General features: G+C 32.4%; 1 protein-coding gene across 2 annotated transcripts in view; it reads right to left on the reverse strand.

Annotated features, from left to right (window-relative positions):
- The window catches only part of CLIP-190 (Cytoplasmic linker protein 190), a 316,617-nt gene that overhangs the window by 61,360 nt on the left and 240,663 nt on the right, over window positions 1-14,594 (reverse strand). For both annotated transcript variants that reach the window (XM_075295900.1, XM_075295899.1), the window contains exons 5-6: window positions 3,966-4,142; window positions 3,659-3,865 (exon numbers count right to left, since the gene is read on the reverse strand). In XM_075295900.1, coding sequence (XP_075152015.1) covers window positions 3,659-3,865; window positions 3,966-4,142 — 384 coding nt within the window. The remainder of the gene's footprint in view (window positions 1-3,658; window positions 3,866-3,965; window positions 4,143-14,594) is intronic.

Consider the following 14,594-nt stretch of genomic DNA (forward strand, 5'->3'; position numbering starts at 1 on the left):
AGAAATTCGGGCTATTCCGGCCGAAATGCTCGAAAAAGTTGCCCAAAATTGGACTTTCCGAATGGACCACCTAAGACGCAGCCGCGGTCAACATTTAAATGAAATTATCTTCAAAAAGTAAATGTCATGGACCAATCTAACGTTTCAAATAAAGAACCGATGAGATTTTGCAAATTTTATGCGTTTTTTTTAAAAAAAAAGTTATCAAGCTCTTAACAAATCACCCTTTATTTTTTAACATTTTTTAGCTTTTTTTGGCTAGTTTTTTGGACAAATCTAGCGGTTTTTGGTGAAACAATTCTGGCAACGCTGAGATACGTCGACACAAACTTCATGATATTTTGTTGGCAGAGTCTTCTGGTGCTTCAGTTTTTCTATAACAAGACTGCTTCTTCTTCTAATTTGTCTAACTCAAAATCATAAAGTCTACCTTTCTACTTTTTAATTTTTTTTTTTTAATTTTGGAATATTTTGCTAATCCTTGTTTTAAATAATTTTGAAATGATCGTATTTTTAATGTAAAGAACAATATATTTGGTTGTTAGCATATCTTTATATGTAAACCTGTAATTTAAAACTAGGTTGCTTCCTAAACATTGAGATCCGCGTGTGTACACAGAAAAAAATATTGTCGTGAGGTCAAAGATTTCATGTCTTTAAAATACGAATGCAAATTTTGCTTAGCACGGAAGACGCAAATCTCTACCATAAAGTTTTTTTCCTTGTCCAAAAGTCGACAAACTTTTCAATGAAGTCGTATTATCCTTATAATTAAGTGATTTCACTTAAAAATGGGTATCATAACATGAAAGAAAAAATTTTTGGGCTAAGGTCAACTTGACTTTAATAACTCAGAAAAATTCTTTACATTTAATGAAATTGTCTTTAAATTTGTTGCCTTTTTGCATCTTGACTACAAAGCAAAAAATCGTTCAAATATAGGACATATTTTTCAACACTTCATTTTAAAGACGTTTATTACTTGAAACATATCATAATTTCTACTGGAAGTCAAGTCTTAATTTGGAAAATAAAGTTGTCGTTAATTCGTTTTTAAAGGACTTTGATAGCATATGAAGAACAAAAGCTGAAAAAGCAAAAAATTAAAATTTGCTTCCTAGAAGCAAGTACACAAAACCCAAGTTTAAAAGAGAATTGTGTCTTAAAAGTATCCTTACTTGTATTCTCCGCTTCTTTGGCTCGGAATCAATACCAACATTTTTAAAGTAAAGACAAAATCTTTGGAACCGGGCATGCTTTTTTTTCAGTGTAGCTCGGAACCAATACAAATATTCCAACCATCAAAACAAGTGATCCATCATGAAGGGTAAAATAAGGAAATATATTAAACTTAATTAATTTTTCTTAAGCAAGAAAATGTGGCATTTTAAAGGAGCACAATTTGATTTAGAATTTGTAAAAATGCCATTACCCCATATGAAGTTCAAGATGGACACATTTTTGGAAAATTTAAAAATTTTAAGAAATTCGGAGCCACTTTGTGAAAAATAAAATGGTTTCATATGCGTATCATTTATTTTCTTTTTTAGTTCATATAACGAAAGTAAATAAAATTAAATTATTAAAGCGAATGAAATTTTCTCGTATTTGGGAAATTTTAACTCAACATAAAATTTCGATAATTGAAGTAAACTTAAATTAGATTTGGTGCCTTTTTGGAGTGTAAAGTAACGTTAACTTCTTTTGATCGATGTTTGTTTTTTAATTGCGCGATTTCCAAATCGAATTCTTATCATACATATATAGACCAAATATGAAAGATTGTGCAACCTAAATTATTGGGACACATATTATATACAATATTAAGAACGGATTTCTTTAAAGTAAAAAAACCTCTAATTAAAAGAAACTTCATAATTTGTGATTTTTTAATATATTTAGGACCCCAATCTTTGAAATGTTGGACCTCCGATTCAATGAATTAATCTCTAAATAAATAAACTTCAAATATAGATCTTGAGGATTTTTATCTTTTGGGTTAGGTTTTTTTCTGAAATTAAGACAAAAGTTTTACTTTGGAGTATCTGTTATAATTTGGACTAATAAACTGACTTTTGTTTATACTTGAATAAAATGAATATTCGATAAATAAAATCTGTGTCCTAATGTTAATTTTATAGAGGGAAGGTCAGAATCTTTTGGATTTAATAAACTATTTTTGAGTGTTGGTTTAAAGCTAGATAGCCCACATTTTTGGCATCCTTAAGGGAAAACTCAAATGTTTTTCTTTTGAGTGTCTCAAGAATTCAAAATTAGTAGCCGTAATTAGTATCACATCGATGCCTTCATTCCAGATTACGCTAAGTCAACTTAGCACGTTTTGACGGAGTTCGTTTTTATTCGGATTGATGTGACTTGAGTCCTGCCAAAATTTCGGATTTATCGGACAATTCTATCAAAAGTTATGGTAAAAATTGTACTTAGCCTGCGACTAAAGTTTTAAAAAAATGTCCATTCCAAAAAGGGCTAACATTTCGCACGTGTAAGCAAAGTTAGAACAGTTTATATTGGAGAATGTTGTCAGCGTATGAAGTGTAGTTTTTTGTGAATTTATAGAAATTTGATATAATTTAATTAAAATTTAACACAAATTTAGTAGATGAAAAGTTACTATGCAAATCGTTGGTAAGTAATTTACAAAAAAATTTAGTAAACGCAAAAAACGTTTGGAAAACGTTTACCGAAAACTTTTTCTTTTGTTAGGGTTTTTTAATTACTTGGAAAATTTCAAACTTTTACTTCAAAAAAAATTATATTTTTGCAATAAAAAATAAGTTTTGATACACAGTCCATTTAGTTTATATCAAGAACGGTTCTTTTCTGACTTTTAGTCTTTTATAAGACACATTTTGAAATTTCATAGCGATAATTATCGGTTAATGACAATAACAGCTTTGTAGCCCAGTGAATAGTCCGCGGTTCGATTCTTCGTCCAGGCGATAGGTAAAATTTAAAACAATAAACTTTTTGTTGTTTTTGATTTCAGCTTAAAACCAGTCATTTACTGAACTACAACCAACAGAGGAAAATAATGTTTGTCAAATTTATTTATGGTTGGATGGACGTTTTGGAATTACCACATTCCCCTCTACTTGCAGCAAAACTATCAACCAATTATCAGAATAAATTCTGGCAGTTCACTAAACCCAAAGTGAATCGCCGGCCTTTGCCGAAATAAATTTGTACGAACATATCTCTTTTCCTTTGCCACTGTCAAATCATCGATTTGAGTGCAGTTAGCTGGATTTATTTTGAGCGTGCTTCCTCTTCATTCGTTTTTTTATTGTTGGTTTATTCTTCAATCATTTTGTTTTTGTTTATTTTTTTTTTTTGATTTCAGCTTAAAACCATGCATTGACTAAACTACAAGTGTAGCTTAACCAACAGAGAAAAAGAATGTTTGTCAAATTTATTTCCAAATTCCAAATAAACTTTGAACCCGTCTCCTGTAAAATTCACTTTTTAGACTTAGCGCACTCTGGAATGTAGTCATCGACATGTGGAATGCCATCTACCATATTTATGTCGTTTTTTATATATTGATCTAGAGTGTAATCTAAAAAACTACATTCGTGTAAATATGTAAATATTTCCAAATCGAATCAAATCACTGCTAGTGTCGTTTTTTTTAACTTACTTCCTGGACTACGTTGGAATGAGCTGCGTATACTGGCTGTGGGAGATACTGTGCGAGAACGATCTGGTGACATTTTAGAAAGTGGCGAGGTTGGTGTTTGTGCTCCAGGCAATGGAGCCAGAGTAAGCCGTGTCAAACGTGAGAATATTCCACGTTTTGGCTCACACTGAAAGTAACGTTTACCGGCTACACAACCATCGTTTTTACCTTAACATTTTGCCGCAAAAGAAACAATCATTAAAATACAAGTTGACATTTAACAAAGGAATGACAGGCGATTATAATCGCAATGGTTTGATGAACTTACCACTGGGCTCATCCAAGACTACACCAGCCCAGTCACCTGGAGCAAAATGTGTCTCACCAATGTAGGCAATTTGCCCGGGTCGAATTCCACCCACCCAAACTCTCTGGCCAATGATGAACTGTTCTGTGTCATGTGTCAATACAGCGCCTTGATCTGAAATGAGAAAAACAGCAAAGACTATCGATGTTATTGTTAAGTGGCAAATGGTGTTATGGAATGAGGTATTAACAAATGATGAAAAAATACGAGAAGTTGTTCGATTTCGATCAAGCCCCATATACCAAATATAGATACAACCAGAGAGTATTAATTCTTCAATAAATAATAAAAAAAGATGAAGTGTTATATATGGCAAGTATTTGATCATCTGCTCCATTTGTCTGTTTGACACCCCAGCAATCCATTCAACTTTCTGTTAATTTTTTTAGTTTGTTTGTAAGTTTTTTATTCTTTTTTTTTTTTTTTGTGAAATGAGAATGGGTATTATGATGTCATGTTAGATTTAAAGATTAGTCTCAATTTACATGTTAGTCGTATCCGTTTTATAGGATACGGCTTTAACTCGGGCAACCTTTAACGTTTTTATGTATAAATGTCAACTCCCTTTCAGAGAGTGGAGTTGGATGGAGTTGAGTTAACTCTGAAAAGTATATTTGTATTAGCTATCCAACGTTAACAACATTAAAAAATTAAATTATTTGGAAGTGTTGGAGGTCATACTCAGTAAATCTAAGATTTTAGCCAGCATTATCAACATCAACATCAACATCAACATCAAAAGTCGATTAGTCTAATTTGAATACACTGTGACGCAAAATGCAACTTTTCGACTTCAAACAATAAATTACTTATTCCAGCCGAAAGTACTCGAGGAGAGAAGGAAAGCAATTTCTGGATTTTGCTAGATTGGTTGCCGTTTGTCTTTTATGAGCCTCTAAAGTTTTGTCGCCAAATTAGATTTTGAGCACTTTGAGCACGTTGTAGTCGAAAAACGCAAAAAATCGGTGATAAAAGTGGTAATTTTTTCCATATTTTTGCGATTTTTAGCATAAAGATGAACATTTTCCGAGCTAATATATTCAGCATTTTTGTTGGCCGAGTCAAGAGGTACACCTCAGCATAATATATCAAATACGAATTCACAGCATTTTTCGAGCTATGGCCATATGAAAATTGCAAAAAGTGCTCAAAATCTAATTTGGCGACAAAATTTTAGAGGCTCATAAAAGACGAACGGCAACCAATCTAGCAAAATCCAGAAATTACTTTTATCCTCTCATCGCGTACTTTCGGCTGCACTGAAAAAAATATTGTCGTGAGGTCAAAGATTTCATGTCTTTAAAATACGAATGTAAATTTTGCTTAGCACGGAAGACGCAAATCTCTACCATAAAGTTTTTTTCCTTGTCCAAAAGTCGATAAACTTTTCAATGAAGTCGTATTATCCTTATGTTTTTTTTTTGTGATTTTTTAGTGATTTCACTTAAAAATGGGTATCATAACATGAAAGAAAAAATTTTTGGGCTAAGGTCAACTTGACTTTAGTAACTCAGAAACTTTCTTTACATTTAATGAAATTGTCTTTAAATTTGTTGCCTTTTTGCATCTTGACTACAAAGCAAAAATTCGTTCAAATATAGGACATATTTTTCAACACTTCATTTTAAAGACGTTTATTACTTGAAACATATCATAATTTCTACTGGAAGTCAAGTCTTAATTTGGAAAATAAAGTTGTCGTTAATTCGTTTTTAAAGGACTTTGATAGCATAGGAAGAAAAGGAAAAGCGAAAAATTAAAAATTGCTTCCTAGAGTCAAGTACACAAAATCCAAATTTAAAAAAGAATTGTGTCTTAAAAGTATCCTTACTTGCATTCTCCGCTTCTTTGGCTCGGAATCAATAGCAAAATTTTTAAAGCAAAGTCAATATCATTGGAACAGGGCATTTTTTTTCAGTGTAGGTTTCAAGTAAAAAACTCTTTAAAATAAATTGTTGAAAAACATCTCCTATTTTTAAACGCTTTTGTGTTTTGTAGTGAAGATACAAAAAGTCAACAAATTTAAAGACGATTCCATTAGTTTTTAAGAATTTTTCAGAATTTTTAAAGCCAAGTTGAACTTAGTCAAACGGAAGTTTCTTTCATGTTAAGATACCCATTTTCAAGTCGAATCGAGCGTTCGCGTTGATTTTAAAGAAGCCGCAACTTTAGCTTGAAATCAATACCAAAATCCTTAAGGAAAGGTCAAAATCTTCGAGATCAAATGAAGTGTAATATAATTTTCCTTATTGGGTATACCCTCAGAAAAAATCGCTTCTCTAACATTTTTTTAGTTCTTGGCACTTTTTTCTGTAATACAAATAATGTTGAAATTATTCAATTTTATAATTTTACCTTTCTCCTGGACTGAGAATCGAACCGGGAACCATGCAATTTGTAAGCCAACACACTACCACTGGGCTACGTAGCTGTTATAGTTACCAATAGACAATTATCGTTATAAGTTACATTTATATAGCATAGTTTGCAGCGCCCACGAGCCGATGCAAACAAAACATTATTCAACAGAAACATGTATTTGTTGGCCACGTGGAGCAGTGGTTAGCATGTCCGCCTTGCATGCAAAAGGTCCTGGGTTCAATCCCTACTCCGACCGAACACCAATTTTTGTTTAATTTTTGTATTTATATTTTTATATTATTAAATGAAATTTTTACAATGAAACTTCGAAATGTGTGTTATTAAAGATTTACAGTCAGAAAAGAACAGTGCTTGATATAAACGAAATGGACTGAGCTTTTGGATAAATTTTTTTTTATTGCAAAAATAAAAATTTTGTAGCAAAAAACTGTTTTTGGTATAAAAGCTTGAAATGTTGGAAGGAATTCAAAAACTCTAACAAAAGAAGAACGTGGAGTCGAGTATAAACATACATAAATAATTTTATAATATACACATAAATTTAGTTAGCCGTGAACAGTTTTTTACTAGCATTTAACACTATTTTAAATGCATTTAAAACTTATCGTGTTTGGTACTTAATTTCATTTTTACCCTTAAGGCAGGTATTAAGTTGGCATTATCGTTCTAAAATGACCCTGTTTTGCCTTTTACTTTTCTTTAATAATTCATTTTAAAGAAAATAACCTTTTTTAATTTTTTAGCAAAACTCGAACTTAATGCCCGCTTCCGAATGTCTATTCTCTTTACACGAGTATTCAAATTAAATAATATTTAGACTTAAGCATATCAAATTTTTGGCCTTATTATAAAACCGTTTTCCGAAACAACATACAAGCAGTTTCACAGAAATTGCTCTCTTTTGATTCTCTCGCTGTGTTATGTTGATATCTTTCGTCAACCCTCCCGGTTTCCATCTCTATTTCTTTCTCTATACTCCCTCTCTCTCTCTCTCTCTGTCGCTCTCTGAATAAAATATCACAACATATATATATATTTACTCGAAATTTGTAAATTTATATATGTTTACATTCACACATATTATTTTTATGAAACATTCATGCCCCAAACATAATATATTCTAACATATTAACATATGTGTCCCAAACATTTAGTGTTAGTTAAGAACATTACATGTTTGCACTTAAATATATTGTGTTTAAAAATTGTGCCCGAAACACATTTTGTTTATATCGGAACATATGAAAAACATATTTTTCTAACAGTGTATAAATGTCAATTACCGTACAAATAAGTTCATCTAAATAGCATGCAGTTTTCTTGTATTAACAATACATTATGAAAATCTTAGAAACTGAAATACAATATCGTCAATAAACTCTATTCAATCTATATAACAACTTGGATTTTAGTGAGAAAAAGTTTACTTATATTCGTCCCAAAAGTTTGAAATTTGCTTTGCCGAGACACAAACCACACCAAGAAAAAAGTACCTTCGAACCTAAAGGAAAAATGTTCATCAATTAAGTTTAACCATTTTATTTCTTTTAAGTTAAATTTCTGTTTAAAATAATAAAATTTATTTGTTCCGATAAACAAATCCTAAACAGAAACAAGTATATACGGCCGTAAGTTCGGCCAGGCCGAATCTTATGTACCCTCCACCATGGATTGCGTAGGAACTTCTACTAAAGGCTGTCATCCACAATCGAATTACTTGGGTTGCGATAACACTTGCCGATGGCAAGGTATCGTAAAACTTTTTAACACTGTCTTCTAAATTGTAAGTTAGCCCATACGGGGTATATATTAAACAAAAAAAGGCCGATTAAATACGTATATAATATAGTTTGACAAAATTTTCTATAGAAATGAAAACTTGACAAAATTTTCTATAGAAATGAAAACTTGACAAAATTTTCTATAGAAATAAAATTTTGACAAAATTTTCTATAGAAATAAAAACTTGACAAAATTTTCTATAGAAATAAAATGTTGACAAAATTTTCTATGGAAGTAAAATGTTGACAAAATTTTGTATAGAAATAAAATGTTGACAAAATTTTCTACAGAAATAAATTTTTTACAAAATTTTCTATAAAAATAAAATTTTGACAAAACTTTCTATGGAAATAAAATTTTGACAAACATTTCTATAGAAATAAACGTTTGACAAAACTTTCTATAGAAATGAAATTTTGACACAACTTTCTATAGTAATAAAATTTGACAAAATTTTCTGTGGAAATAAAGTTTTGGTAGATTATTTTTGGCGATATGGACCAATTTTTGTGTAATAAGTCATCGGCTATATATAACTAAAGACCGATATTGACCAATTTTTACATGGCTGTTAGAGGCCATATCGCGACCTTAGAATGACAAGGTTCTAAGTGAATAGGGATTTAGTGTACAGTTAGAACCTTGTCATTCTAAGGTCGCGATATATTGACAAAATGTACCAAATTTCAACCGCATCGGATGACTTTTGCTATATATAATTATGGACCGATATGGACCATTTGCATGGTTGTTAGATACCATATACTAACACCATGTACCAAATTTCAACAGGATCGGATGAATTTCGCTCCTCCAAGAGGCTCCTGAGGTCAAATCTGGGGATCGGTTTATATGGGAGCTATATATAATTATGAACCGATATGGACCAATTTTTGCATGGTTGTTAGAGACTATATACTAACACCACGTACTAAATTTCAATTGGATCGGATGAATTTTGCTCCTCCAAGAGGCTCCGGAGTTCAAATCTGGGGATCGGTTTATATGGGAGCTATATATAATTATGAACCGATATGGACCAATTTTTGCATGGTTGTTAGAGGCCGTATAATAACATCATGTACCACATTTAAACCGGATCGGATGAATTTTTCCCCTCCAAGAGGCTCCGGAGGTCAAATCTGGGGATCGGTTTATATGGGGGCTATATATAATTATGGACCGACATGGACCAATTTTTGCATGAATGTTAGAGACCGTATACTAAGACCACGTACTAAATTTCAACCGGATCGGATGAATTTTGCTCCTCCAAGAGGCTCCGGAGGTCAAATCTGGGGATCGGTTTATATGGGAGCTATATATAAATATGGACCGATATGGACCAATTTTTGCATGGTTGTTAGAGGCCGTATACTAACATCAGGTACCAAATTTCAACCGGATCGGATGAATTTTGCTGCTCCGGGAGGCTCCTCAAGCCAAATTTGGGGATCGGTTTATATGGGGGCTATACGTAAACGTGGTCCGATATGGCCGATTTTCAATACCATCCGACCTACATCAATAACAACTACTTGTGCCAAGTTTCAAGTCGATAGCTTGTTTCGTTCGGAAGTTAGCGTGATTTCCACAGACGGACGGACAGCCGGACAGACGGACGGACGGACGGACATGCTTAGATCGACTCAGAATTTCACCACGACCCAGAATATATATACTTTATGGGGTCTTAGAGCAATATTTCGATGTGTTACAAACGGAATGACAAAGTTAATATACCCCCATCCTATGGTGGAGGGTATAAAAAGGCCGATTAAATACGTATATAATATAGTTTGACCAAATTTTCTATAGAAATGAAAATTTGACAAAATTTTCTATAGAAATAAAATTTTGACAAAATTTTCTATAGAAATAAAAACTTGACACAATTTTCTATAGAAATAAAATGTTATATTACATGTCAGCCTGATACCGAAACAGGCAATTGACGTCCAAATGCATTATATCTAATTATACAATTATTTTTCGAGCTTTATGGACAGATATAGATTAAGGAACATGGTTAATAGAGCCATTGAAAAGAAAACGCCAGATACCAATCTATACACGCCTGGTATCTGGCGTTTTCTTTTCAATGGCTCTATTAACCATGTTCCTTAATCTATATCTGTCCATAAAGCTCGAAAAATAATTGTATAATTAGATGAAATAAAATGTTGACAAAATTTTGTATAGAAATAAAATGTTGACAAAATTTTCTACAGAAATAAATTTTTTACAAAATTTTCTATAAAAATAAAATTTTGACAAAACTTTCTATGGAAATAAAATTTTGACAAACATTTCTATAGAAATAAACGTTTGACAAAACTTTCTATAGAAATGAAATTTTGACATAACTTTCTATAGTAATAAAATTTGACAAAATTTTCTATGGAAATAAAGTTTTGGTAGATTATTTTTGGCGATATGGACCAATTTCTGTGTAATAAGTCATCGGCTATATATAACTAAAGACCGATATTGACCAATTTTTACATGGCTGTTAGAGGCCATATATTGACCAAATGTACCAAATTTCAACCGCATCGGATGACTTTTGCTATATATAATTATGGGCCGATATGGACCAATTTTTGCATGGTTGTTAGATACCATATACTAACACCATGTACCAAATTTCAACTGGATCGGATGAATTTCGCTCCTCCAAGAGGCTCCTGAGTTCAAATCTGGGGATCGGTTTATATGGGAGCTATATATAATTATGAACCGATATGGACCAATTTTTGCATGGTTGTTAGAGGCCGTATACTAACATCAGGTACCAAATTTCAACAGGATCGGATGAATTTTGCCCCTCCAAGAGGCTCCGGAGGTCAAATCTGGGGATCGGTTTATATGGGGGCTATATATAATTATGGACCGATATGGACCAATTTTTGCATGGTTGTTAGAGACCGTATACTAACATCAGGTACCCCATTTCAACCGGATCGGATGAATTTTGCTGCTCCGGGAGGCTCCCCAAGCCAAATTTGGGGATCGGTTTATATGGGGGCTATACGTAAACGTGGTCCGATATGGCCGATTTTCAATACCATCCGACCTACATCAATAACAACTACTTGTGCCAAGTTTCAAGTCGATAGCTTGTTTCGTTCGGAAGTTAGCGTGATTTCCACAGACGGACGGACAGCCGGACAGACGGACGGACGGACGGACATGCTTAGATCGACTCAGAATTTCACCACGACCCAGAATATATATATTTTATGGGGTCTTAGAGCAATATTTCGATGTGTTACAAACGGAATGACAAAGTTAATATACCCCCATCCTATGGTGGAGGGTATAAAAAAGTTAGATATAATTCATTAACTAGAATTAGGTATAGGTTAGGTTAGGTGGCAGTCCGATGTATCAGGCTCACTTGGACTACCTAGTCCATTGTGGTACCACATTGGTGATCTTATCACGGAGTGCTGCCCGATTCCATGTTAAGCTCAATGACAAGGGACCTCCTTTTTATAGCCGAGTCCGAACGGCGTTCCACATTGCAGTGAAACCATTTAGAGAAGGTTTGTAACCCTCAGAAATGTCACCAGCATTACTGAGGTAGGATAATCCACCGCTAAAAAACTTTTGGTGTTCGGTCGAAGCAGGAATCGAACCCACGACCTTGTGTATGCAAGGCGGGCATGCTGACCATTGCACCACGGTGGTTCCCTAGAATTAGGTATGGAATTTTACTAATCCTGATTTCCTCTCGTGGTACAAAAATTTACCACTGAGCAAGAAAATTTTAATCACTGATAACAACGCATTCATAAAAATTAAGAAAACCCAAACTAAACCCAAGTTTCCTCAAATTTAGTAAAAAATCTTATAAAATGATAAATCTGACTTCCTTATCATATATACTCTGTTAGAGAAATATGTTTTTCATATGTTCCGATATAAACAAAATGTGTTTTGGGCACAATTTTTAAACGCAATATATTTAAGTGCAAATATGTATTTAATGTTCCTAAACTAACACTAAATGTTTGGGACACATATGTTAATATGTTAGAATATATTATAGCTGGGGTATGAATGTTTCATAAAAATAATGTGTGAATGTAAACATATATAAATTTACAAATTTCGAGTAAACATATATTTGTTGTGATATTTTATTCAGATAGCGACAGAGAGAGTATAGAGAAAGAAATAGAAATGGAAACCGGGAGGGGTGACGAAAGATATCAACATAACACAGCGAGAGAATCGAAAGAGAGCAATTTCTATGAAACCGCTTGTATGTTGTTTCGGAAAACTGTTTTATGATAAGTCCAAGAATTTGATATGCTTAAGTCTAAATATTAGTTAATTTGATTATTGAATGAGTATTCGGAGTAAAGAGAATAGACATTTGAAAAAACAGCAAGTGTTTTCGCCTTGAGAGCAGCATTTTATGTATGTGTGGACATTATGAATTTTATGAATTTTTTTCTTGGTTCGTTAAAAGAAATCGGAACGTACGAGGAAATTACAAAAAATCGCTTCTTTAACATATGTTCCAAACATATTTTGCAGGAAGCACATATATTATTGGATACTGCCGAAACATTAATATGTTTGTTTTCTGTGAACATATTATATATTCGGAAGCATTTTGAGCATAAAAATATTATATGCTTGGAAGAATTTTTCCCAAATACGATTGTGCTCATTCCCTAACATACTCGTAATTTTCACTTCCACGAAATATTTTAGTTCTTGGCACCTTTTTCTGTAATACAAATAATGTTGAAGAAATTATTCACTTTTATAATTTTTTTAAATTTTACCTTTCGCCTGCACGGAGAATCGAACCGAGGACCATACAGTTTGTAAGCCAACACACTATCCACTGGGCTATGTAGTTGTTATAGTCACCAGCAGATAATTATCGTTATACGTTACATTTATATAGCATAGTTTGCAGCACCCACGAGCCCATGCAAACATAACATTATTTAACAGAAACATACATTTGTTTGCCACGTGGAGCAGTGGTTAGCATGTCTGCCTTGCATGCAAAGGGTCGTGGGTTCAATCCCTGCCCCGACCGAACACTTTTTTTTTAATTTACACATTTATATTTATACTATATTAAATTTTTATAATGAAACTTCGAAATGTGGGTTATTAAAGATTTATAGTCAGCAACAGTGCTTGATATAAACGAAATTGAGTGATTTTTGGATAAAATATTATTTTTTTATTGCAAAAATAACAATTTTGTAACAAAAAACTGTTTTTGGTGCAAAACTTTAAAATTTGGAAGGAATTCAAAAACTCTAACAAAAGAAGAACGTGTATAAACATACATAAATAATTTTATAATATAAACATAAATTTTTTTAGGCGTGAACAGTTTTTTACTAGCATTTAACACCATCGCTCTAAAATGCCTTTTATTTTTCTTTAATAATTCGTTTTAAAGAAAATAAACTTTTTAAATTGTTTCAGCTGCAAAACTCGAACTTAATGCCCGCTTTTATATTTGAAGGTGTCCGTCAACTCCTCGTGGACTACATATTAATAAAGAGGAACTAAACTTTGTTTTTATTCATTTTACTGTGTAATTTTTCACTCCCAACTCTAAAAATAGTATAGTGCCCTCTCGTTATTTTTATGAAGACCCCTGATTTCTTTTAACGAACCAAGAAAAAAATTGTGCCCATAATGCCAAAATGATAAACAAAACACATGTCCACACATACATAACATAAAATGCTGCTCTCAAGGCGAAAACATATGCTGTTTGTTTTTCAAATGTCTATTCTCTTGGTTCCGAATGTCCATTCTCTTTATTCAAATTAAATAATATTTAGACTTAAGCATATCAAATTTTTGGCCTTATCATAAAACAACATACAAGCGGTTTCACAGAAATTGTTCTCTTTTGATTCTTTCGCTGTGTTATGTTGATATCTTTTGTCAACTCTCCCGGTTTCCATCTCTATTTCTTTCTCTATACTCTCTCTGTCGCTTTGAATAAAATATCACAACATATGTATGTTTAGTCGAAATTTGTAAATTTATACATGTTTGCATTCACACATATGATTTTTATGAAACATAATATATTCTAACATATTAACATAGATGTCCCAAACATTTAGTGTTAGTTTAGGAACATTACATGTTTCCACTTAAATATATTGTGCTTTAAACTTGTGCCCGAAACACATTTTGTTTATATCGGAACATATGAAAAACATATTTTTCTAAGAGTGTACATGTCATGCTTGTGGTTCGATTAAAAACGTACGGTTGTCTCTTCAAAGTATTTAGAGTGGTTCTGCAATTATTATATAGTATAGAAGAAGGCATAAATCAATAGAAGATGGAAACGTTGACATTTTTTTTTAAATAGGAAATGTTTTTCAACACTTTATTTTAAACACATTTTTTACTTGAAACATA

This window comes from Haematobia irritans, chromosome 2, assembly GCF_050003625.1.
Source record: "Haematobia irritans isolate KBUSLIRL chromosome 2, ASM5000362v1, whole genome shotgun sequence".
Taxonomy (NCBI): Eukaryota; Metazoa; Arthropoda; class Insecta; order Diptera; family Muscidae; genus Haematobia; species Haematobia irritans.